The 26,891-nt window shown below is 42.5% G+C and overlaps 1 protein-coding gene across 18 annotated transcripts in view; it reads left to right on the forward strand.

Moving 5' to 3' along the window:
* Positions 1–26,891, forward strand: part of EML1 (EMAP like 1) — a 210,632-nt gene that overhangs the window by 154,303 nt on the left and 29,438 nt on the right. For 10 of the 18 annotated variants that reach the window (XR_013396529.1, XR_013396528.1, XM_077941691.1 and 7 more), the window contains 9 exons: positions 3,680–3,708; positions 7,414–7,543; positions 10,420–10,569; positions 11,503–11,572; positions 14,398–14,508; positions 21,194–21,289; positions 22,913–23,047; positions 23,853–23,952; positions 25,015–25,169. Coding sequence is in view for 14 of the 18 variants with exons in the window: in XM_077941691.1 (XP_077797817.1) it covers positions 3,680–3,708; positions 7,414–7,543; positions 10,420–10,569; positions 11,503–11,572; positions 14,398–14,508; positions 21,194–21,289; positions 22,913–23,047; positions 23,853–23,952; positions 25,015–25,169 (976 nt within the window). In the remaining 4 variants the exon portion in view is untranslated. Of the gene's footprint in view, positions 1–3,679; positions 3,709–4,632; positions 4,690–7,413; positions 7,544–10,419; positions 10,570–11,502; positions 11,573–14,397; positions 14,509–21,193; positions 21,290–22,912; positions 23,048–23,852; positions 23,953–25,014; positions 25,170–26,891 lie in introns of all 18 variants that reach the window. The other 8 variants (XR_013396527.1, XR_003731712.2, XM_015144471.3 and 5 more) reach the window with 1 other exon arrangement.

Here is a 26,891-nt window from a genome sequence, read left to right on the forward strand (position 1 = left end):
GACAGGCCTGGGCATTCTCCCCACCGACACACACCCCCCACCATGGAGCCACAGCCCAGCTGTTGAGGGGATGTTAAGTCACCCACTTAATTTTTTCCATCGAGCTCACATCAAGAAATGGGGGATCAGAGATGAATTACATAACACCTTGAGAAGCGATCATCTCCCACTCCAAGTGAATTCACCGCCCAAGCGGGTTTCAAATAGTGCTGGGTCTGAAGGACGCACTCTCAATTCGAGTGGCTGTGCATTCTAGAAAATGCACTTTCTGCACATGACTCCCGTCAACAGACTTTGTGGAGAGGCCACAGTGGCTTTAATGTTCTCTTCTGCTTATCACTGCACATCTGTGGGTTTGCCTTTCTATCAGTTGTTCAGAAGATTCATCATCGTTTTATGGGTTTATATTCTGAGATTTGCATGCATGAGTGAAATTACCTCCTCCCAGGCTTGCCTTTTAGGACAGGTAGTGGTGCATTGGCAGGAGTAATGGGTTCTAAAGCAAATATGCTGGGTTTTTCCAACAAAAACTCAACTTTCTAAAATAATAAAACATAGCAGTAGTCTATTTTCTAAATACAGCGTACCACAAAGTGATACATTGTTTAGAGCATGATTTAAAGAAATGTAAGCATTTTAGTACCACCTGATACCTCTCTCAGTGACCTTAGTTGTTAACATTTCTGCTACCTTATCTGTTAATAGAAATCTTTCATTCTTCCTCTTACAGTTCTTCAGTGTCAAAGGTCCATGAGCTTCCCTGTATGGAGAGTTCAGATTCCCCTGCAGATTTTCTCTTTGTAGGAAGAACATAGTTCATAATTGCTTTTTTCTGTCTCTAGGGCAAGTTCTGAATTTCTCATTTCTGTGTTCATAGCTTTTGCATCATTCTACTTTTGTGATCAAAGTCATGATAAAAAAAAATAGTTTTCCTATCTTTTGATTCCATACCTGGCTTCCCTTTGATTATGTTTCTGTAATTAGATTTGCCTCGTAGTCTTTTGTCTTAGCTTTCCTTCTGTTCTCACCTCCTTCTGCCTGTAAATCTAATAATATATGTGAAATTTGGAGTTAAGATTTCTTCTGCTTCTGCTTAGCACACAGAAAATGACAAGAATGTCACTCCCACCCTAAAAATGAGAACAATTCAGGTATCTACAGTATCATAGCTAGTGTAAGCCCACCATGGAGCCGAGGACGGAAAGTGGTATAATGAACTGAATGTTATTGAAAAGTGGCAATCCCCTCTGAGGAGGGACAGGCCCCGTGGCTGCTTTTGTCTTTGGCAGAGCGGCGGGAAGAAAAGGGGAGCCCTCGTAGATGGGAGTAGGAAAACACCTGGAGCTGTAGAATTAGGAAAGGCTGAGTGTGGACTGGCAGGAGAGTTCAGAGTCCTCAGGGGCTCTGGCACAGGGGAACCCTCGCCCTGCTCACACGCACTCCGCTTTTCCCCGGACCTCAGTGAGTGTACATGGTGGACTGGAAGCCGGACAGGAGGCTGAGAGAGACCAACTGAGGCAGAGGCACGCCAAGAGGAAAGCCGAGAGACGTTCTCCACACTCAGGGCCTTGAACTAAGGGCCAGGCAGCAGCTGGCCACCCCGGAAGGAAGGATGAGGAAAGCTGAGAGAGAGCCCTTTGAGGGATGGGTGTTTAGTGAGGTCTGGGGACCTGGAGGACAGAGAGAAACTCCATCTGCACACCAAGCCCCAGACCATGTTCCAGGCAGCAGCTGTCTGTGCCCCAGGGAGAGGCAGGATTGCTGAGAGCAGACCCCACCACCACCCACCAGGCACAGATCCTGGGGGCCTGCTGAAGACTGAAGATGGAGAACCAAGAGGAATTCCACAGGAGCTCCAGGCCTCACACCAGGGCAGCCGCTGTCTGCTGTCCAAGGCCCTGGGAATACAGTCATGAACAGAAAGATCCCTGCCCCTGTGGCATTGCCTCCTGGTGGGAGAAACAAAATGAAGGCAGGGGGCAAATAAGTGCTGTAGAGAAAAATAAAGCAGGAGGGGCGGGGGGTGCGGCGAGCAGGGCCTGAGGAGAGTTTCAGTATGGAGCAGGGAACGTGATGGAGCACGTTCAGTATGGAGCACGGCTAAAGCAGTGGCCTGAGAGTGGCTGACTTCGGGGAGGATGGTCCAGGAGGGACCGTGAGCCAGCGCCTGACGCGGAGCCTGCTGGACCAGGTTCCCAGAACAGCAGGGATATAGTGAAGGGAGATGAGCTCGGAAGAATACAGGGGTTAAGTGGAGATTGGATAGGGCCTTGTAGGCCAATGTAAGACCCAGGCTTTTAGGTTCAAAGGCTGTGCCATGCCTTTATAGTAGTATTTTCAATGACCACAGTTTAGAGTGTAGGAAGCTAAAACTTAATATAAAACTACTTAAAACACGTTTGAACAAAGTAAACCACTTCTAAAGCATCAGGAAAGTAGTAGGCTCCCCCGCCCCACTCCATGTGCTACATGAAATTGTCTGGAAATCAAGAATATTAATATACAATATTATTTACTACATCATGAGATTAAGGATAGTTTTTATTCCTGCTGTTTTTCATTGTGTTTCAAGTCAAAAATTGAGGAGTAATATTAGGAATATATCTGCTCAAGTTTTTGTTTTAAACACACACACACACACACACACACACACACGCACGCACACAATGCATATGTGCTCCTAGCAGCATTTAAGGCACTATGGTAAAAGCAGTGACGTCCGTTTACTTCCTGTGTCTCGCTCTATATCTTAAAGCAGGTGGAAGTCAGGGAAGCTAAGTGGTGCGAAGCATGAACTTTGGAGTCAAAGTTGAGATCAAGGGGTCACCCCCCTCCCTGAGCTCCCTGGGTCTCCCTGTCCCTGTCTGGAGTGGAGATGGTACCATCTCCCCAAAGATGGTGTCATGGGAGGAGTGCCCCTGGCAGGAAGTAGTGGGTCTGCAGTGGCGGCTGCCTCTCCTTGTGCCCCCAGGGACCGCTCGTGGAAGTTTCTCCTGTGGGGTGCTTGCTCCTAGGAATGTCTAGTCTGTCTGCAGCTGTCTGTCTTTGACTGATTCCTGAGTTTGGTTTCCCAAGCACTGCCATGGGGTGGTCTCACCTGCTCATGGTGGGTGCCCAGGGTGACTGAAGTCAGCAGGGGTGTCCCCACCTCTCCTGAGAGATGGCTGAGAACACCAGACCCTGGTGTTCCCCTCTCCTCTTTCTACCTTATGCTCACCTACTTGTCTTCCTAGAACAGCAATCCGCTTAGGAGGTGAGCTCTAAAAGGCCTCACCAAAAAATCTTTTGTCAGGAATGTGCTAGTTTTAAATAAGTTCTTTAAATAATCTGTCAGAAGAGTGTGGGGAATAAAAACAACCCTTTTTACACATTTAGACAGGGTCATTCCCATCTTGATTAGCCACATTTTTTCCTCCCCGAAACACTTATTTGCACTCATAAAAAGCCCAAGTTTGGTGATAAAGTTAGGAGTGCAGTCTCTTGCACCTATGAGATTGTTTATGATTGTTTATGTGTGTTCCTTTTTGTAGTGAAATTGGTTGCGTTTTTCTTATTAACATGTCTAACTTATGCAGCATTTGTGTGGCAGACTACTGCAGCCGTGGCTGTGGGGTCTGAAGTGAATGAGATTAAACACCCACAGTGCCCTTTAAAAACTGTTTTTGGTTTATTTTCACAGCAAACCCAAGGAGCCTGTATTCAGTGCAGGTAAGTCTGATTTAATTTTTGTATGGGAACCCCTCACTCGTTTCCTCAGAACTCAAGGGACAGAAAAGAAGTAGCCAGCTTCAGGGGCCGCCTTGGAACACACAGGAGCTTTGGTTTGTGCAGATCAGATGGGTGCTGTCAGCTTTGTACGTGGCGGTTGAATGGCTCAGCTAGTGACAGTGAGACTGCCTTTAAACAGTCGTAAAGAGCAAACCCTTCACCTACCTCTCCAAAACCAATGTGTAAGACATGCCAATAAGGAGGAGAGTGGAATGCCACCACCTATGCCATGATGGAATTTCTAGATTAAAAGGTGTCTGTTGCCTTGGTTATTCCTTCCTTACTAACTGGATTCTGTTATCAACATTTGCATTTCTCTTAGGGGAAAGTTTCTTATGCATCAAGTTACATAACTGTCTAAAAGTAGCTTTTCTTTTTCTGCCTATGATCTCCTAAACTGCAAACTAATAGTTCATGTATATCTTTCCATATATCTTTTTTAACACCTTTTGTAATAAGGTAGATGCTGTTGTATAGCATCTTAACCTTATTTAGAAATGCATTTAAAATGCAAAAAAAAAAAAGGACAAGTACGTAATTGATTAAATACATTCATTTAATTTTAATTGTTCTAGTTTTTTTCCTAAGTTCAGAATTAAAACATAAAAGTCAAAGTTTTGTATGTATCAGCATGTGCTTTAGTGTTCATTTCATTTTCAGGAAGCATGAAACTACTCACTGAAAATGTAATTGCTGTAAGCTCGCAGGGTCACATCGTGAGCGCACTTGTCAGGATCCCTGAACCGTGTCCAGATTTTAAGACTGGGGGGCAGGTCAGGTGTTGGCCTGTGGGCTAGTGAGGGCTCTGGGCTCTGGGCAGGCAGGCCAGCCACACTTGCAGTACTCCACTGTCTCTTTGTCTAGCCCTTCTGTCTCTGTCTCCGAAATCACAAGGGAAACGCCGGGTGACACACTGCAAAGGTAGGCAGCATTTCTGAAACCTCATAGCTCTCTGAGCAAAGCTGTTACCCAGGCTACAGAAACCTTTTTCATACAGGCAAACAGATGCTCTCCTTGTATGAAAATGTTTTTGTGTTGCAAACCACTTCGATTCATTTTAAGTTAAACGCATCCCTGAGCATTTACTTGGATGGGCTTTAATAAGTGGCTGTAATTTGGATCCCAATTGGTTATTGGCTGATTGCAGGAATTTTTTTTCATCTATATAAACCTTAAGAGAGCTATAGGGCCACCCCTGGATGTCCCACTGTTTGACTTGGTACCATGCACTGCTGCTGGCCTCTTCCCACTAGCGCCTTTGGGTTTGGTGGCGTGTGTGCTGTTATCCTAACCTGCCTGGAACGAACACTGCTTTCCCTGGCTGCATTTTGGTTTTAGATGTAGCCTGTCTGAATCACCAGTACAAAACAGTGCCAAGGCCAACTTCAGTGCTTTTTTTGCCTAGTTCAGTAAGTTAAAATTGTGCAGTAAGTAAGCTCAGTCCTAAGGATTCTTAATCATCACATGCCTGTGAGCGACTCAGGTGGATATTTCATAGACATTGGTTATATACATTCATGGTGTGCTTTTTTATGTGTTGTGGAAATAGAATTATATTGTCTTTATTCCTAACCTACATTCTGCGAGCTTCCTGGCAGGATTGATTCTCTTACAAAGAGAGTTGCTAGAATCCCTTTTCATTTAGCTGTCAACTCCAGTCTCCTGCCCCTCTTTTCAAGAATGTCAATCTTTTGGGTGCTTTTAGATTCTTTGGTTGTGGTAGCCACACAGCCCCTGATGAGCTTATATTTGGGTGAGGGTTAAGGAAGGGAAGAAGCATCAGAGGAGGACAGCCTGAGCGGTGGCACAGACAGAACAGGGTATAGGGGGGTGCAAAGAGACACGCCTGGCCCCAGAGGAGAATCCCTGTGGGTGGGTGTCTGTGGCAGATGAGGTCCTGTGCAGTGAGAGCCCAGGAGGGCATTTAGACCTGCTGGATCCAGCAAGGAAGAGAGCAGGTGAAGAAATGTACATGGAGGAAGAGCTCCATAAAACCTGGTTGGGCCTTGGTGGGTTTGGCAGCAGTGTGTAAACTGACCCAGGAGAGCCATAAGAGAGCCTGTGGTGATGGGGCCCCAGTGCACCTGGGGAAATTGGCACCAGCGTGGGAGATACTGTAAGGGGAGGATCCATGGGACGCAGTGGCTGGCACATATAGGCAGGGATGATCGCGTTCATGACTCTCACTCAACGTCAGTCTTAATATGCAGTGTGAAGAGTGTGTCACATGCATGCATTTAAGACCTGAAGCGCATGCACACAATAACATGAAACTGGGGTGCCCTCTTGAGTTTTAAGTAATATTGCATGTGGCATTGTTTGAAAATCCTTAAGAATAAGACTTAGAAAACTAATTTGTACTATAATTATTTCCTAACTGTTCCTCGCCAATTTCCTCCCTGGGGATGCTTTTTCTGTTGAGTTGTGTACAGGTATCCCTGGTTCCGACTGCCCATTTTAAATACCATTAAGACCACGTCCTTTAATCTGCAGTGAAATTTCAGAATTCAGCGAGTTCTGAATCTGAATGGAATTCACCAGGAGCAGAGCTGACAAGACATTTACTTTGCCCTTATCATATCGTGAGAACTCCAGTCAGAACACCCCAAGATGTTCTTTTTAAGGTCTAGGAGTTACCCTGTGTTGATATATTATTGATACTTACTTTTCCCTATAATTTATTGAAATATTAAAAGTTATTTTATTATAGAAATGTTTGTTCTAGAGAGTTTTTCATCCAGATTTCTCTAATGGGTCTTTTGTTCTTTTGTTTTCCATTTCTAGATTTTCTATGAGCATTTTCCTTTTTGCATTGCATCCTAGCATGCACTTCTGCTGATTTTGTGTTCTTTACACTTGAAAGAATTGCTCAATTAAAAGATACCATAGGCCGGGCGCGGTGGCTCACGCCTGTAATCCCAGCACTTTGGGAGGCCGAGGTGGGCGGATCACAAGGTCAGGAGATCGAGACCATGGTGAAACCCCGTCTCTACTAAAAATACAAAAAAATTAGCCGTGCGCGGTGGTGGGCGCCTGTAGTCCCAGCTACTCGGGAGGCTGAGGCAGGAGAATGGCGTGAACCTGGGAGGCGGAGCTTGCAGTGAGCCGATATCGCGCCACTGCACTCCAGCCTGGGCGACAGAGTGAGACTCCATCTCAAAAAAAAAAAAAAAACATAAAGATATATTTTTACATTGCAATATAACAAATCCATTTAAATATTGAAAAATATTTGTGAATTTGGATTTTGAGATTGTGTATACACTGAACTCAAAAACTTTAAGTGGATTTCTTGTGTTAGTTGAAGTTTGGGGGTGGTATTTTTTCCCTTCCTGATGATAAAAGAAAGTGTAAGCAGTAAAATCTCATGGAAAATCATTGTTGGAACCAAGTTCCTTCCTGCCTTTTACAATTTCATAGGTATCTCATGTACTTAAGTAAACAGAATATCAAAAGCAAACAAGGTGCAAACTTGTGTTTCAAACTGTTTACTTATATGTTACTTTTTTCCCTAAGATATCAATTAGAAATGACAGAAGGGTAAAAGTTTCTCTTTTACACTGAAAGGCTAGAGAGGATAAAGCATTTGTTTTCAGGTATGCTGGGCACTGAGGTATCTTATTGACATCTTTGTTCTTTTTGTAGAAGAAGGCTATGTAAAAATGTTTCTTCGTGGACGCCCTGTTACCATGTACATGCCCAAAGATCAAGTGGATTCTTACAGCTTGGAAGCAAAAGTAGAACTTCCAACCAAGAGACTCAAGCTGGAATGGGTGTATCCTTTATTCACTGATTACGTCTCACGTGAAGTTATCAGTCAATCAATGCTTGATGTTAACTGTAGAAATGCATAAAACTTAAGTCCTCTTAAGCTTTTAAAAAACAAAATGTTTTAGGCCAGGCGCGGTGGCTCACGCCTGTAATCCCAGCACTTTGGGAGGCCAAGGCAGGCGGATCACGAGGTCAAGAGTTCGAGACCATCCTGGCTAACAAGGTGAAACCCCGTCTCTACTAAAAACACAAAAATTAGCCAGGCGTGGTGGTGGGCGCCTGTAGTCCCAGCTACTCGGGAGGCTGAGACAGGAGAATGGCGTGAACCCGGGAGGTGGAACTTGCAGTGAGCCAAGATGGCGCCACTGCACTCCAGTCTGGGCAACAGAGCAAGACTCCGTCTCAAAAAAAGAAAAAAAAAGAAAGAAAAAAGTTTTGCTGTTACTTTTGAAAACTTAATGTAACAAAATTGACCATATGTTAGAGACCTACAGAGTTCTAACAAAGTAGGAGCTTCATAAGAGCTGCTTATTATCAGGAGAACCAACTTACCATTCCTGAATGAAATAGCTGTGGTTCTGGCTCAAATGCATATTCATTATTTTCCTGAAAAGAAAATATGAAGACGTTATATGATTGTATGAGTGATTTTTTCTTTGTCAGGAGAAAATGAATCACTAGTTGCTGGTGCTAATTTTATTCTTTCCGAAAGAATGACAATAGTAGTTAGAAATATATAAAGAAGCAAACAGTGAAAATAATCAAGAATGGGTAGAATTTTAGATTCTAATGAGAACTGATTTTTTTTTTTTTTTTAAGAGAGAGAGTCTCCCTGTGTTGCCCAAGCTGTCCTTGATCTCCTGGACTCAAGCAATCTGCTCGTCTCAGCTTCCCCAAGTACTGGGATTATAGGCATGAGCCACCATGCCCGGTCAAAAGCCAATTATTTTTAACAGGAGCTATCATATATTTAGTCAATTTTTCGGGGACAGATGGAAAACTAGGCACTATCTATATTTGTAAGGAAACAACAGTGACAATGCAAGAAAATATTGTCCTTATGATTGAGGAAATGGGAGTATCCAAAATTGAAACTAAACCACATTGGCAAAAAAGTTTTTAAACCCAAGGAAAGAGAGGTACCCTGAAACGAGGACTAGCATTCTCCCCTTAAACCAAGTGTGGCCTAACTTCAAGTGTGACCTTGACTAAAGGGATGATAGAAAAATATGAATACCAAAGTACTGAATGAAGGGAGTCAAGTGAATGACGTAAATGAAATTGACATGCCATGTAGATATCATCCTACTACTAAAAATACAAAACATTAGTTGGGCATAGTGGTGGGTGCCTGTAGTCCCAGCTACTCGGGAGGCTGAGGCAGGAGAATGGCGTGAACCCGGGAGGTGGAGCTTGCAGTGAACCAAGATGGCGCAATTGCACTCCAGCCTGGGCAATGGAGTGAGACTCCATCTCAAAAAAAAAAAAAAAAAAGAAAGAAAAAGAAAGCTAGCTACAATGATGCACCCCTATAGTCCAAGCTGTATAAGAGGCTTAGGTGGAAGGATCCAGGAGTTCCAGTCCAACCTGGGTAACATGACAAGTCCCTGTCGCAAAAATACATATATTCATATCAGTCAAAAAGGCTCCCCAAAAATATAGCCCACAAAAGTCTAAATCACCATATAACTAACGTTCTTTAAACAGAGGTGCTGGCAGCTTCATTGCATGAGGTTTGGAAAAGTAAGCTTCCAGGGGAAAAAACAACTGAAAGATAAGAAAATAGAAACTGTGAAAAAGGTGAATTAAATGTTGATTATTTTTCCATTTATTTCCATGTTCTTATTACTTTAGAGGAAGCCTGCAGAGACCACCTTTCAGTCTATGCAGATTTTAAGGCAAATAAATATTTTTTTTCACCCTCAAATATTTATTGAGTACCTGTTTAATGTGAAGCATGGAACACAAATTATAAGATGTTGGTTTAAATTGAAGCTGTTGTGACTTCATTTCGAATAATTACTATTTGTGATTATGGAATCATATTCTTTAGAAATTTTTAAAAATTACCACCTGTACCTAAATTTCTCCCCCAAAATACTTTTTTTTTTTCAAATTCAAATGTCATAGGCATTTACCTGCACCTGTTTTGGAATCTATTTTGATACATAAAATTGAAGTGCTTCAGATTTTCTTTAAGTCAGTAGTGGTTTATTAAACGGTTGTATCACATCTGGAAAACATTATTCAAAACATTTATTCAGCCTACTTCCTGTTCATATTTTAGAAGATGTAAAGCAATGAAATTTGCTCTAAATAAATGGCATTTTTGGGCCATTATTTGGCATTTTGCCAGGTTACTTTTTACATCCAAGTTCAAGTGATACTTTGTTCTCAAAATAATTTTCAAGGTTTGGAAGTATAATGCGAAAGTTTTAACAGGGATTCTTACCCCAAAGGATCTGAGAAGCCTGATTTTTTTTTTTTTTTTACCTTTTATGCATGTTTGTGTGCACGTGTGTGTGTCATTTGTACCCTTTGTAAGTACTTTTACCATGTTTAAAAAAGGAATTTTTTAGTAAAAATTTAGCTTGATTACAGTAAAAAAATTAATAATTGACTCAATAGCTTTCTAAAAATAAAACCAAATCCTTGTAAAAATATGTATTCATATTACATCAATGACTGTTTCCAACTTTACTGCATGCCTTTTGGGGGTCACATGTATTCGTCACCGAATATTTGCAACTTAATGTTATTTAAATTAGTGACGCTGATGGTAATAGTTATATGGTCTTTTATTTCCTGTGCCTGTTGAATAAAGCTGATGTTTTGTCAGCTCTTAAAGGGAAAAAAATTTTTTTCTTGACATCCACAAAGCTACGGGTACAGGGGTCGAGACTGCCGTAACAACCTGTACTTGCTTCCGACGGGAGAGACCGTCTACTTCATCGCGTCTGTGGTGGTGTTATACAATGTGGAGGAGCAACTGCAGAGGCATTACGCTGGCCACAACGATGACGTGAAGTGGTAAGTCCTGAAATAGGTCATTCCTGCTACTCGGAAGGCCGAGGTGGGAGGATCGCTTGAGGCCAGGAGTTCCAGATCATCCTGGGCAACAGTGAAACTCTGTCTATAAAAAAAATAAAAATAAATGTGATTCCCATTGCACAGGTGGAAAGAGCATTAGCAGAACACGGTCAGTATTGGGACATAACTAAAGAGAAGGAAGAGGGTCTGAGGAAATGCGGTCTTTGGGAGAGCTCTTCTGTGTGGTCTCCTTGTGGTCCGCTTGCTGCTGCGCTCCGTGAGACACCTCTCATGTTTAGTTTTCCAGCCTCACCAACACATGAGCTTCACGGACCACATTGTTTCAACTAAGAGCACCACCTCTTTGGAGGCCTTCTTAACACATCATGTGTTAAAGGCTTCTAATTTGGGTCTTTATTTTTTGGTAAACATAAAAACATGTTGCCTCAGGTTTACGGCTGAGTCGGCTCTTCCCATAATTCATTTATAGCTTTTGGTAGGCATTTTACGTATCTTGGAAGGATGGATGCGTGAAGAGAGGGATTTATTTATTTGTCCTGGTTCCTTGGTCAATGATAAAAATCCTGTTGGCGAAAGATGGCATCTTTCCTATTTACGTACTCAACAGGACTTTTTAATAAAGATTGTAGACTGATGTAGTGGTTCTGAGGTTGAAATGGTATTTTCCCAGCAGAGGATGCTTTTTCCTTAAGTTTGAAAATTCTTCAGAAGAAATAAGGGAATTAAGATTAAATGAATTAGGCACTAGTTGTTTCCTAACGTCGTAGTGCTCAGAGAATTTGTCATGAGTCTGTAAGAAGTTAGGCTTTACATATTTCTTATATTTAAATTTTTGACTAGATAATATTTGAGCAAGGGAAAAGTAAAACTTACCTGTGACATGTAGATGTTTTATAAATACCCTTTTGTTAGCCTAGCAGTTCATCCTGACCGGATCACGATAGCAACAGGACAAGTCGCAGGCACATCGAAGGATGGAAAAGTGAGTTACGTTACCTTTTCATTGTTTCGTAATAAACTGGTAACACAAAGTAATTTTTAGAAAACATTGTGCTGCTGAGTAAGGCTGCTTAGGTATAATTATGGTATCTGAAAACTTCTGAACCCCTCACTAGAATTTTTTATTGTAAATTAGAAGACTTATTGTGTGGCAAGATGCAGTGGCTCACGCCTGTAATCCCAGCACTTTAGGAGGCCGAGGTGGGCGGATCACAGGTCAGGAGATCGAGACCATCCTGGCTAACATGGTGAAACCCCGTCTCTACTAAAAATACAAAAAAATTAGCAAATTAGCTGGGCGTGGTGGTGGTAGACCCAGCTGCTCGGGAGGCTGAGGCAGAAGAATGGCATGAGCCTGGGAGCGGAGGTTGCAGTGAGCCGAGATCGTGCCACTGCACTCCAGCCTGGGCGACAGAGCGAGACTCCGTCTCAAAACAAACAAACAAACAAAAAATACAAAAATTAGCCAGGTGCAGTGGCACATGCCTATAGTCCTAGCTACTCGGGAGGCTGAAGCAGGAGAAATACTTGAACCCAGGAGGTGGAGGTTGCAGTGAGCCAGGATCATGCCACTGCACTCCAGCCCGGGTGACAGAGAGAGACTAAGTCTCAAAAAAAAAAAAAAAAAAGACTTACTGTGACCTTAAAAATCCCTGGAGCTCATCTTAATTTCATCAGATTTTTAAATAGCATTGTTCTGAACAAAGAATTCACAGATTCTTAAAATGTTTATTTATATGATAAGCATTAAAAATATGAAGGTAAACACTTAATGAAGTTAAAATTATAATAAATAATAATTTGAATATACAACATTTTGCCAAATTTCAACCACCCTCTGCCCTGTCCTGTGAATGTCCTTTAACAGTCGTGACTTTAACCCATGGAGTTTGTGTCTATGTGCAAGTCACAAAAGCTACTAGGAGGTTTTTAGCACAAATTTGCAAGCACTTCAGCAAGACTTTAATTTGCATTTTAAGGCGTTAAGAGAAGGAGCTTGTAGCTTTTTTGATAGCTACTTTTATATAGCTTGTTATTGCATAATATTTTATCTGAAACTAATTTCTTTAAGTACATACATTTTATCAACATGTTTTCATCCAGAAAAAATGAATACTACCATATTTCAGAAAATATTTTAGTAACATTGGATTTTAAATATTAATCTTATGCTATTTTCCGGTTTTGTTTGGTTTGGTTTGGTTTGGGTTTTTTTTTTTTTGGGACAAGGTCTCACTCTGTCACCCAGGCTGTAATGCAGTGGCACAATCACGGGTCATTGCCACCTCTGCCCCCCAGGCTCAGATGATCCTCCCACCTCAGCCTCCTGAGTAGCTGGGAGTACAGACGCACGTCACCTCACCCAGTTAATTTTTGTATTTTTTGTAGGGACAGCATTTCACCACATTGCCCAGGCTGGTCTCAAACTCCTGGGCTCAAGCGATCCGCCCACCTCAACCTCCCAAAGTACTGGGATTACTGGCATCAACCACTGCGCCTGACCTCCATTAATATTTTATACTTGAAAAGAGTTAACAGAAATAATGGAAATCAGACCACTGTTGTATAAATAAATTCACTTAAATTGAATGGGTCTTTCTATCTTTTTTGGTTTAATGTTAAATGGCTTAGAAAAATTCTTTGAAATGAAGAGTAAGCCATTTGTTCCTCCCTCTAGTGGCTTAAAAGTATATTTCAGTTTCTGGTATTGAAATTGAATCGGTACTTGAGAACCAGAGAAAAATGTTATAGCTATCTTTCAGTTTACCTATAGAGAAATCCAGAGAGGCCTAGGGAATGCCTGCAGACACCCAGCTACTTAGAGATTAGACTGAACTAGAACCTGGTTCACCTAACGCCTGCCTAGTGTTTCTACTAGGTCCAATGCCAGCACCTTTTCTTATTGATAAATCTACTGGTTGCTCTATGATGCTTCCTTCTATTAAGGAAGAGGAAAATTAACATAAATAACCTAGGAACACCGTTGAGAGGATTTTAAACCAATTATGATAATTCTAAATCTTATTTGTACATAATTGATGCCTGTTTTGCCCAAGAATGTTAAGCTATCTTTTTTTTTTTTGAGATAGAGTTTCACTCTTGTTGCCCAGGCTGGAGTGCAGTGGTGCAATCTTGGCTCACTGCAACATCCACCTCCCGGGTTCAAGCGAGTCTCCTGCCTCAGCCTCCCAAGTAGCTGGGATTACAAGCATGCACCACCACACCCGGCTAATTTTTTGTATTTTGTAGAGACAGGGTTTCACCGTGTTGGTCAGGCTAGTCTCGAACTCCTGACCTCAGGTGATCCACCTGCCTCAGCCTCCCAAAGTGCTGGGATTACAGGTGTGAGCCACTACGCCTGGTCTGTTAAGCTCTTAATATTATTTGGTGGTGACCATCTTATGAACTTAGGCATGGTGACACTTTAGCAATGAAACAGACTTTAAAAGAATAACCCATATGTGAGATTCCATTTTACTTGTCATTTTTTCATTTCTAAAATTCAGACACATTTAGATGCACAAATTAAAGTGTCAGTTCCCATGGTACTATTGTCAAAAATTGGCCATTCAAATTTCAAAACTTGGTAGACCTTTCCTTAGTGTTAAATTATCAACAAGGCCCTCCACCTCCTGAAGCCCCTGGGAATGTTTTATTTACATAAAAAGGCAGACTCCTGAAATGCAGAAAAAGCTCTTTTGTTTTGACAAAGTCCGAGTTACTGTCCAAGCAATCTTGTAGCGTTAAGGTAAAGACACATGTGTATCCCCCTCACAGTTGATGGCTCTGTGTTTTTTTTCTAAATAGCAATTGCCCCCACACGTGCGCATCTGGGATTCTGTGACATTGAATACTCTGCACGTCATTGGAATAGGTTTTTTTGACCGAGCAGTCACCTGTATTGCATTCTCAAAATCTGTAAGTACGTGCCATGTGGGTATTGCTGTCTTCTTCCACAGGAAGTAGAGAATCAACTCAGGGTTGAAGAGGGGGAGTTGACACACTCGATACCTGCCCTGGTGTATGTACAGATTTGGACTCTGAAACATTCCTGCTTCCCAGGACTTCTCAGTCAGAGGTCATATGCATGTCTCATCAGGGACACACACTTCCAATCAGACATCTCTAGCCACATGGGTTTGGTGATGAAAACAGACCCCCAGAGGCATTGTCCTCACTTTCCTTGAGGCTATTTGTGTGCTCTGGCCTTGAATTTTACCTGTTCTTTCGAGGGTGGCTCCAGTGTGTCTGTCTCTGGCATTCTGCTACTGGAAAGGGGTCCCCATCCAGACCCCAAGGGAGAGTTCTTGGATCTCTCGTAAGAATTCAAGGCAAGTCCATAGAGTAAAGTGAAAGCAAGTTTATTAGGAAAGTAAAAGAATAAAAGAATGTCTACTCTATAGAGCAGTCCTGAGGGCTGCTGGTTGCCGATTTTTATGACTATTTCTTGATGACATGCTAAACAAGGGGGGGATTATTCATGCCTCCCCTTTTTAGACCATATAGGGTAACTTCCTGATGTTGCCATGGCATTTGTAAACTGTCATGGCACTGGTGGGAGTGTAGCAGTGAGGACAACCAGAGGTCACTCTTGTCACCATCTTGGTTTTGGCGGGATTTAGCCGGCTTCTTTACTGCAAGTGATTATATCAGCAAGGTTTTTATGACCTGTATCTTGTGCCAATCTCCATCTCATTCTGTGACCTAGAATGCCTAACCACCTGGGAATGCAGCCCAGTAGGTCTCAGCCTCATTTTACCTAGCCCCTATTCAAGTTGCTCTGGTTCAAACGCCTCTGACATTTCTCCCCTCCCTTTTATAAGAGAATCCTTAATCCTAAGGGTTAAGGGACAAAGATCCATCTTCTGTAACTTCTTCAGGCTGAATAGGGGTGATGATATTCCTGCCTAACTGTTAGGGTCTCTTGTATTTGGGATAGAGAAGAGCTCAGTCAGAAAGCATCAGTTTGGCAAGGTGATATCTGGAAGATTAATAAGTGTTCAACTTAAGAAAACATTGAGTAAGCTTATCCTGTATTCCTGCACAAAGAGTACAACAGCAATATATTCCACAACAGTAAAACAAAATAAACAAAATTATCCCAAGTAAACTAAGAAGGCTTTTTATTAACTGGGCAACTATTGGAACCAAGCTGATATGGGGGTCTCTAGCTGATTCCAGTGTCTCCAGAATTAGAATACTGATCCAGATATTTACATTACCCATCGCTTTTATTTATTCTGAGCAGCAGTCAGAGATCACTGGTTGGTTCACAGGAATAAGCAGGGTTAGTCTAAATTGCAGAAAAAATTTAAAAACAACTGTTGAAACTAGAATCTAATAACAAATGTACCATAGTTCTTGAAATATAATTTCTCTCTCCAGTCTCCCATTTTTACTAAAGACAAACCATAATAGGACTGATTTGTTTGGAAACATAAGCCTTAGTCTTATATACTTGGCTGGATTATTGTATAAAGTACAGCAAGAATATTTATTTTTCACATAGGCTTTTTAAATTGCCTTTACTGGAACTCTGTTCCATAAGGAATCTCAGATAAGACCTTTTTTAAAGCAAGCCCAGCCATGGGTTTATATCCTCAAATACCTATGGGTTGGGTAAATTCCTCTCCTCTTGGGGGGTCCCAAGATAACTTGGGGCTCCTGGGCCTGTGAGAAAGTGACATTCTTTACTTACCACAGGTCAGGAACCCTTTACAGGGACTATGGAGACAAGGTACAAGGCCAGTTTCCCCCAAGGGTCTTCTATGGACTCTACAATTCAAATTTGATTCCTTAAAGGAAAGCATGCCATTCCTGTCAAAAAAATAACCAGTTTCTCCAGTTGTGTCCTGTTACAAACAAAAACAAATTCTTTACAATTATGCAATTAACTATATTGCCATAAATTAAGAATACTCACAAATAGTTTCTAAATTCTGGAGAAATCAGGTAAAGAGAAACATATGCTTCAAATTTTGTTCATAGCAGTGTACTTTACTTGTTAAAAGCTCTAAATAGCTCAAAAGAAAAGTTTTCTTGACTTTGAAAAAAACAAAGGATCAGCAACGTTTTAAGCAAAGTCAAAAAAGATGACTTCAGTCTTCTATTAGTTTGGTTCATGCAGTTAACTCCTGTTCTGCTTGATATTCAGGAACATTTTAGCTCTCCATGAGGGTCCTGAAAGTTTTTTCCTCTATTCTAATGTTACAACTTCGAAAGTAATCAGAAACTTGCATTCAAGAGCACTTGTTAAAGGCCTATATCTGATTATAAGCCACCTTTTAAATAGGACCAAAACAAGACAAGAATTGTCTGTGGATAACAAAAAGTCTTAGGACAGCCACAGTTAAAGCCACAATTGACAACGAAATTTACTCCTGGAGCACACAATAATTTAACATAACAAGTACAACTATTAATAACATACACTAAGTCATATCAGAATTATAGGAGTTTCACCTAATTTTGGAACACATACCAATAACATATTTATATAAATATAACCCAAAGAAAGCCAATTTCCTATTTGACAATGCTTCCTGTATGACTTTTATACCAAATAAGCCAAATTTCACCTTTATATTTGTGTACTATTGATGTTAAATATTCTTAATAAAACCTCATAGATAAATCTATTCTTTTTTTTTTTCTTTTTTTTTTTTTTTTGAGACAGAGTCTCACTCTGTCACCCAGGCTGGAGGGCAGTGGCATGATTTCAACTCACTGCAACCTCTGCCTCCCAGGTTCAAGCAATTCTCCCACCTCAGCCTCCCTAGAAGCTGGGATTACAGGTGTACACCACCACGCCCAGCTATTTGTTTGTATTTTTAGTAGAGACAGGTTTCACTATGTTGGCCATGCTGATCTTGAACTCCTGACCTCAAGTGATCCACTGGCCTTGGCCTCCCAAAGTGCTGGGGTTACAGGTGTGAGCCATCGTGCCTGGCCAATCTATTCCATTTTAATCAGTATGACCATAAGGTAAGATTTTTATAAACTGTTTATTAATCCTTTACAATTTTTGTTAAAAAGCAGATCATTGCTCAGAGAAAAACCCGTTGTGCTTTTATTCCAATGTTTAATTTACAGAAAAATTGATTAATACCCCTTTAACTTTAGCCAATATGTTCACACAGAATTTCTTTTACAAGATTAATTTTTCACAAACTTTTGACAACTTGCTTTAACTTTCAGCTTTATCCTATCTAATTTAAAACAATAATTTAACTTTTTAATCTAGGTGAAAAAATAATAATAATAATAATTCACCTTTCCATGCCTTCTTATAATTTATTACCAAAACACATTTCACTTTCTTTGTACACCTTACATGTAAAATTGTTTTTATTTCCCAAAAATTACTTAAGTCATGTGAACTGAAAGGCATTACACTTTTTACTTTTCTTACAAAATATTTGATTTAAGCTCTTATTATTACACCAATTAATCAAAGCTCTTTCATATACAGACATCACACACATAATACATGTAAATACACAGACAAAAAATAAAGGACTCATTCCCTAAACCAGGAATTGAACCCTGATCCCAGGCTGCCATTGTGATGGCAGAGACCAAGATAAAGTACTGCCACATGGTTACAAGGTCAAGCTCCCAAGCACCTGAAACAAGATAAGAGCGAAACTTTATCCAGATTTTTTTCAGGAACCTGCTGCAAAATTTATAACTGACCAGTTTGCTGTGCTACCTTGAACAGTGGACTTACAGGGTCTTAGGCCCACATTCTATCCTATGGTACCCCTCTTTATGACAGAACGATATAGAAAGACAAATTTATAACACAAAGTACAACAGATTCTCTACAGCTTAAGATTACCCTCACAAATCCTTTTTTCCCTTTAATCAAAACTTTACAGGAGATAAACAGTGATTTTTACCATTCATTCAACCAGTTTGCATAGAGAGAGGGAGGTAGAGCAAGGCCAGAAGTCTGACTGGTAAGAAATTCTTACTCTTTTGCTGGCGTGGCAGGCTTCTGGGTTCCCTTTCCCTGAGGCGGCCCTAGTGATCCGGCTGGCTGCACCACAGCCCTGGGGCCAAGCCACATCATAAAGGAAAATTACCTTTTTCCGTCCTGGCCAGAGCAAAATATGTGTGACGAAACATGGACATTAGCCATTCAGCTTAGCACACAATATCAAACTGGCAAGGCTCAAACATGCCCCTGGTTGGCCCCATCCTTGTTAATCCAGCCTCCAACCAGGAGTTTCAACTTATGGTCTCTGGGCAAGATGGTGGCCCTGAGTAATAGAAAACATAAGAAAGGGAAAGGAGAGAGAAAAAAGCATTGCCTGTGGCAGGGCGGGGAAGGCGAAGAGCTCAGGGAGGCCAGAGAAAGACCTGCCCACTGCAGCGACACTGAAAAGTTCAGGTGGCTGCTTGTTGATAACAAAGGGATCTTTTGCAGCATTCCCATCAGCTCTTAAATTTCCCCTTTTGGGGAGGAAAAAGCTCCCCATGTCCCATGATCTTGTACATGCCTAATTCTGTCACTCTAGACATCGGCAAAGAGTGCAAGGCAGATTAATCCAAAGATAATAGCAGTTAACATCCCATAGTGCCAAACCTGTTCTTAGCTGAAAGGGGCTTTACTGAGAGGGGCCTCTCACCCCCTAAATCTTAGGAAGGAATCTAACCTTCCTAAATTGGGCCTGGAACCCAAGGTCTGTCAAGCGTCCTTGCCTTATTAATAGGGGCATTTAACTCATTCTGTCTTAGGAGAGACTCCTAAGTTGGGCCTCTAACCAAATCCTGTCCTTTGCCCAGGTATATGCACCCCACTTACCCAAAATCAGCCATTCGGTGTGTACAGATGATTTTTCTTTGCGTCGGGGGTCTCTTCAGTGTCATCCCTTTGGGATTCACCAGAAAGATATTACCAGACCCCACCACTTACTAAAGTTAGCCTTTGGATCGGAGGTTTCCTCAGTATTGTCCCTTCCGTGGTCTCCAGAAAGATGTCACCGGACCCCACCACTTACCCAAAGTCAGCCTTTGGGTTGGGAGTTTCCTCAGTGTCGTCACTTCATGGTCACCAGAAAGATGTGACCATAAAGGGGTCTCCATCCAGACCCCAAAAGAGAGTTTTTGGATCTCACGCAAGAAAGAATTCTAGGCGATTCCATAAAGTGAAAGCAAGTTTTTTAGGAAAGTAAAGGAATAAAAGAATGGCTACTCCATAGACAGAGCAGCCCCAAGGGCTGCTGGTTGCCCGTTTCATGGTTATTTCTTGATGATGTGCTAAACGAGGGATGGATTATTGATGCCTCCCCTTTTTAGAGCATATAGGTTAACTTCCTGACGTTACCATGACATTTATAAACTGTCATGGTGCTGGTGGGAGTGTAGCAGTGAGGACGACCAGAGGTCACTCTTGTTGCCATCTTGGTTTTGGTGGGATTTAGCCGGCTTCTTTATTGCAAGCTGTTTTATCAGCAAGGTCTTTATAACCTGTGTCTTGTGCCAACCTCCTATCTCATTCTTTGACCTAGAATGCCTAACTATCTGGGAATGCAGCCCAGTAGGTCTCAGCCTTATTTTACCCAGCCCCCATTAAAGATAGACTTGCTCTGGTTCAAACGCCTCTGTCAAGCCCAACGTGGCTGGCAGGCAGCCTGGCCGCAAGCAGGGATTGGACAGGGCCTTGTGGTCTTCCAGGCTTCCTTAGGACATGCTGGTTCAGCAGACCCACCCCACACTCTTTTAAACCACTTCAACCACTTCAGAAACCCATATTCACATGCATGTGCACGTGCTCACATGAAAAGACCCCCGTGTACTCAGGCTTCCAGAGCCGAGGGCTTGTGCAGCCCTGCAGCAGCCACGTTCACAGCTGCTAACAGCCCCTGTGCCACGCCTGCTGCTAACAGCCCCTGTGCCACGCCTGCTGCTAACAGCCCCTGTGCCACGCCTGCTGCGGGCACTGTCTGCTCTAGGAGGGTCTCTTGTTTTCATGCAACCCAGTGGTGAAGAGACACCGCCCTGGCGCCTCTCTTCCCCAACTCCTGTTTCTTCACTCCCCATCATTTACCTGCTCTTTCTGTCTGGTCAAGAAAGCATGTCTTGGCTGGGCACAGTGGCTTGGTCAGGCACAGTGGCCAACACTTTAGGAGTCTGACGTAGTAGGATTGCTTGAGCCCAGGAGTTTGTGACCAGCCTGGGCAACATAGGGAGATCCCATCTCTACAAATAATAATAATAAAAATTATCTGGGAGTGCTGGTACACACCACAGTCCCAGCTACATGGGAGGCTGGGGTAGGAGGATTGCTTGAGCCTGGGAGGTCAAGGGTACAGAGAGCCATGATTGCACCACTGCACTCTGACCTGGGTGGCAGAGGAAAATACTGTCTCCAGAAAAAGAAAGACAGAGAGAGAGAGGGAAGAAGGGAGGGAGGGAGGGAGGAAGGAAGAAAGGAAGGGAGAGAGAAAGAAAGCAGGTCTCAGAAGCAATGGATGAGTATTCTTTAACTACAATGTAGCAGACTCTTTATTAAAAATAAAATTTGATGTTTATTTTTAATCATGTTCAACCCACTTTATTCTCAGATATAGTCTTCCTGTGAATAACTTTCTTTTAGAATGGAGGAACCAATCTCTGTGCTGTGGATGACTCCAACGACCATGTGCTCTCTGTATGGGACTGGCAGAAAGAAGAAAAACTGGCGGATGTGAAGGTCATACTCCGAGCCTTTTTTGGGCTGCATTAATGTTTTCCCATTCCGAGCCGCCCTGGCACAGTGGTAGCCCCCTTTCAGCGGGCTCCGGGGCCCATTCCTGCCCCAGCCCTTGGGTATGACGCCTTCGCCTTAGAATCCTTTGTCCCCAGTTCCTCTCCCATCATGAGACTTTGACCCCAGGTCCTGTTAGGGTTTTTCCTTTTTTCACCATGTCTGTAAGATTGTTCTCTTCCTCATTTCATAGCCACTACCCTTTTAATTCATCCAGTCATGTATTTGCTGGCTATTTCTTTCATTTGCTTGACACACCCCGAGCGCCTGCCGTGTGCTCGCACGGCGCGTGGAGGCCCAGAAATGCGCTCAGGTGTAAAGGTGCACTCGCTGCCCAGGCACCTGCAGCTGCGGGAAGGGCGGGTGTGGGTGGGGGCCACCAGCACAGGGGCGCCTCCAAAGTGGAACAGACTCAGGAAGGACCAGCGGGAGCCCCGAGCTAAACCCCAAATCCTTCCCAACAGGATTCCTCCTGAGAGGGGCCCCTTGGGACTTCTTTGACTGCCTCTAATCCATTTTGCACAATATGTCAAATTCCCTTGCCTTGACTTTCTGACCTTTTTCTATTTCTATTTTCTATTGGATCCCTATTTTTATAGAATTGAATTCAGATTTCTCATCTTTGCATCTATCAACCTTAGATAACCTTACTCACCTAACTTTCTCTGCTACGTGTCTGGGAGGCAGACCTTATATTCTGACCAGGCCTCTTCCCTGACACCTGTGTTCACGCCCTAGCCCCACCTTCTAATATTCTAGGCAGGGGTTTAAGTTCTTCTTGCTATGTTGCTAGGTTAGAAGGCATCACAGGTAGGTCATTATCCAGGCTCAAGAATGTGTAACTGCATTATTAAATAGAAGCAGTGATCAGAGCCCAATCCAACAGGCCAAGGTGCGGGTCTTGGAAGTTAGGGTGTGGGCTGAGGGTGGTGGAGGTGACACCCGAAGGGCTAGATCTACTCCATGGGACCCCAGGCCGGGTCCCTGAGCCACAGGCAGAGTTCCAGGAGTCAGACGCAGGAGAGACTCCCTGGGGAAACGGGCAGCCAGAGTCAGCCAGGAACAATGGACCTTTGTAAAATCCATTCCAGGGCCCTCCCTGGAGATTACATTTACTAGATAGGGGGCGAAGCCTAGAGATCTGCATTTTACCATTTCTGGTGATTCCATTTGATCAGCCAGACTGGGAACCCATGACTAGCAGGTGAGAGCAAACGCTTGCAGTTCTGAAGTCCCTCTGGTCCCAGCTCCCTCCTAGCAAAGCATGCTGCATGCCTGCTCCATGCCTGGCCCTGGGAGAGGCCCTGGCCTAGACAGAGGACTCCTGGGTGCTCCCTGTCCTCAAGGACTCATTGTCAAGTGGGGGAGACAGACAAGGAGGAGGCATTAAGGCCCGCACCAGCATACGCTTGGTGTTTATAGCAAGATGGATTCAATGGGGGAAATCATAGGCGTTGTGCTTGCCTTGAATTTCTTATTTATTTGTGGCTCAGATTTTACTTCTTTTCCTACATGTGTCTTACGTGTTTTAAGAGATGTGAGGCATCCAAGTCCCTGTTTTTCCTATAGTGCTCTAATGAAGCTGTGTTTGCTGCGGATTTCCACCCCACGGACACCAACATCATAGTTACCTGTGGAAAATCACATCTCTACTTTTGGACACTAGAAGGAAGCTCCCTTAATAAGAAGCAAGGATTATTCGAGGTAAAGTTAAATTATGATTTTTGTTTTATTTTTCTCTGGTATTTGTGATTGGCTAGATGCATCTTTCTGGGGGCTGTGGTGCTCAACACGATCCCTTGGGATCCCTCACATAGTTGGGGAGCGTGTCACACCTGGTAAGTAACACTGGTAATGAAGTGAAGAAAAAGACAGGGCAAGCCTAGGTGGAGGGCAGGGAAGGACCTGGACCCGGGGAGCACCAGGCCTCCCACAGTGGCACTGGTTGCAGAGAGTATCGGGCGATGAAGTCATCAGGAGGCAGGCAACCTGCCTTTGCAAAGGATGATAGAGACTTCCTGTGCCTTTTGTCTGGACGTTGTGGGACTGTGAGAGCACCAGGGGGCAGCACCTCTTCCCAGGGGTCCATCTGCCACCACCTCCCTGAAGCTTGTTTCGGGGACCCCTTTATTCTGGTGCTCGGGCCCTGCCCTTTAGGCTGACAGCATAGCCCCACCCTTCTCCCTGGCCAGTACCCTCCTCCATTTGCTATCTGCAGCTTTATGATTCCCCAGCCACTTGGAGTTGCTAGAAATCACTTTGTCTTAGAGCAGTTAATCTCACAGCAGAAGTTATGTAACTTCTACTGATGGACAGAAATGCAAGGTGTGCACAGTGGTTACAGAAGGTGACACTGTCCAGCTTGGGACCACTGTGAATCTAGATGTTATTAGTACAAATGAAAGGTTGTCTGGAATATATATATGTTGTATGGATTAAAAAAAAATATATATATATATATATATATATATATTTTTTTTTTTTTTTTTTTTTTTGCCACATTCTACAGAAACAAGAAAAGCCAAAGTTTGTCCTCTGTGTGACTTTCTCTGAAAATGGTGACACCATTACTGGAGATTCGAGTGGCAACATCTTAGTATGGGGAAAAGGTAATAAGTGATAGTTCCCAAAAACCAATGGTTTTTGGTAATGTTATAAGAGATCAAACATGAGTGCTTTAAGAATTGTCTATTAATACAATGTACAGGAGTAGGATTAAATTTCAAGTTACAGAGACACACACATACATGTGTGCATGTGTAACTTGAAACCATAGAACTAGAACAGAGAAAAAGCAGAGAATAGTAAGAGTTACTGACCTTTATAGCATTCTGAAAGGCTCTTTAAGCCCAAGCTATTATGATGGAATTAAATAGCTTTATTAGGAAATCTACTGACAGATTATAATGATGAAATTAATGACTACTTATAGGTCTGTAAAATATTTCAGTAATTATCCTGATTTATATAGCATTTGGCAGACATTTATTGAAAGCTAATTATGTGCTAACTGTGAACATACAACTAAGTCAGACCCAAATCCCCTGCTGTCCTTGAGCAAAGTTTGCTAAGGGAGATGTATCACTCAGAAAGCATGCGTCCAGTTATGTCCAGTGAGCATTTATGAGCACTTACCCTGTGACAGGAAAAAAGGGAAAATCCACCATCCCTTTTCTCAAGGATCTTTGAGTTGGGGCTGAAAGTGGAGACGGACTTGTAAATGCAATTTCAGAAGCATATGGTGATGTTTCCAGTATCCCTGCTGCTCTTGGCGCTAGGTGTCTTACCCACTGTTCACTTAATCCTTAGAACAATCCTGCAGGGTAAGCAGCAGCCCCATTCCACCAAGGGGGATCTGAGGGTAGAGTAACTAAGCAATTTGTCCAGAGAAACAGCTCACTAGAGAGCAGGGATCTAAACTCAGAGCCCACATTCTCAGCCATGAGAATGCATATTCAACAATGCATATTTTCCTTCATTCTAAAGTAACCCATTTCATACTTGTCTGGTGCTCTGCGAACGTCTAGAAATTGGATCCTTCATAGATTCATATTGCAATGATGTGCTCATGGACAATACTGCCTTTTAAAACCAAAGTCAGATGAGATTAGAAAATGGGCAGAGGCAGCCTTTTGACAATGTGCTAATGATGGTTTTCTTGGTGTGTTTAGGTACAAATCGAATAAGCTATGCAGTTCAAGGGGCCCATGAGGGTGGCATTTTTGCACTTTGTATGTTAAGAGATGGCACACTGGTGTCAGGAGGTGGGAAAGACCGAAAGCTCATTTCTTGGAGCGGGAACTATCAAAAACTTCGTAAAACAGAGGTAAGTCATCAAGGCTACTGCTAAAATTTGTTTTTAACCTAAACTATTATCCTTTATTAGTTTGAAATCTGTAGCTTATAGTTTTGAAAATTGTTTAGATGAAATCACATGATATGGGAGCAATGTATTTTATTAAAATCCTGGAGGCAGGTTAAATATAACTAATGAAATAGAATTAGGTTGAGGTTGTAACACACTTCATATTTAGAATATTTTTATTCTCAGTTTTCCAAGGGACTGTTACCCACATTTTGCTTTATTATAAAAATCTGTCTTCTCTTTTTTTTTTTTTTTTTTTTTTTTTTTGAGGGCAGGGTCTGGCTCAGTCACCCAGGCTGGAGTGCAGTGGTGTGATCACAGTTTACTGCAACCTCTGCCTCCTGGGCTCAAGCGATCCTCCACCTCAGCCTCCCAAGCAGCTGGAACTACAGACACACACCACCACACCTGGCTAATTTTTGTAATTTTTTAGAGATGTTGCCCAGGCTGGTTTGGAACTCCTGAGCTCAAGCGATCCTCCCACCTCAGCCTCCCAAAGTGCTGGATTACAAGCATGAGCCACCACGCCCAGCCTCCTTTAACTTTTAATTTCTAACATGTTATTTTGGAGACATTATTGCATTGAGTGAACTAGTATTTGTTGAGTATCTACTTTGTACATGGCACTCACCTAAGTGCCAGCGTGCTCCCTAGGGCTGTGCTCCTTTTGATACCCAGTGTACCTCCCCATTATCTACTTGGCAGCCCTGCATTCCAGTAGGCACCAGAGGCAAGATATTTAATTTTCCTTCTACCCACTCAGTGAATTTTCTCCCCCAATTCCAGGAAATTGTGAGCAGACACTGCAAAATTGGCCTCATTCTGAAGAGTGATGCTTTTCATCCCTAGCTTAGAATGGACAGATTGTAGGACTTTGAACCCAGATACACACAAAACACTTATATTTTACATCACAGAGCGATATGGCACCACCCTCTGGCAGTGTGAAAATTTAGTTCTTTTGATTATTTCCCTTAATAAAGGAAGTTCTTCATCTGAGCTTTGGAAATCACTTCCCCTTGCATGGAGATTCTGTTGTGAGAACATTTTTATTAATAAGATTTGACCAGTATTTGGTTGAATATATTGTGAATTGCTAGAGTCATAGACATGCCCATGTCATATACAACTGTAAAGAAAGCTCCAAAGCCCCATTTAATTTCATTAAAGCTATTCACTGTTTGTTAGTATCTGGTTCCTCCTCATTAGCATGGGTCATCATCAACTTGACTCAAATCTGTGCTAACAAACCACACTGGAGAATGTGTGAGGGGAGGCTGCTTCTGTCCTGGAACGGGAAAGCCTAACAGCAACCTGCCAGGATCAAGCTGCAGCGTTTGTTCTTTTTATAGTACAAGAACTTTGTTTCTTTATTATAGCAAATTGTTCTTAATGCCTGTGTTTTGCAATTCTTTCTGTTAACATTTAGATTATTCCATATGTTTATATTGATCTTTAAACTGAACAGAGTGACATTGCCAAAGAATTTACCATTTTAAATTGTGTTATGGCAGTGTTACATTATTATTATTATTATTATTATTATTATTATTATTATTATTTTGAGACAGGGTCTAGCTGTGTTACCCAGGCTGGAGTGCAATGGCGTGATCTTCAGCCTCTGCCTCCCAGGCTCAAGTGATTCTCCCACTTCAGCCTCCTGAGTAGCTGGGACTACACGCA

The sequence above is a fragment of the Macaca mulatta genome, chromosome 7 (assembly GCF_049350105.2).
Source record: "Macaca mulatta isolate MMU2019108-1 chromosome 7, T2T-MMU8v2.0, whole genome shotgun sequence".
NCBI classification, from domain to species: domain Eukaryota; kingdom Metazoa; phylum Chordata; class Mammalia; order Primates; family Cercopithecidae; genus Macaca; species Macaca mulatta.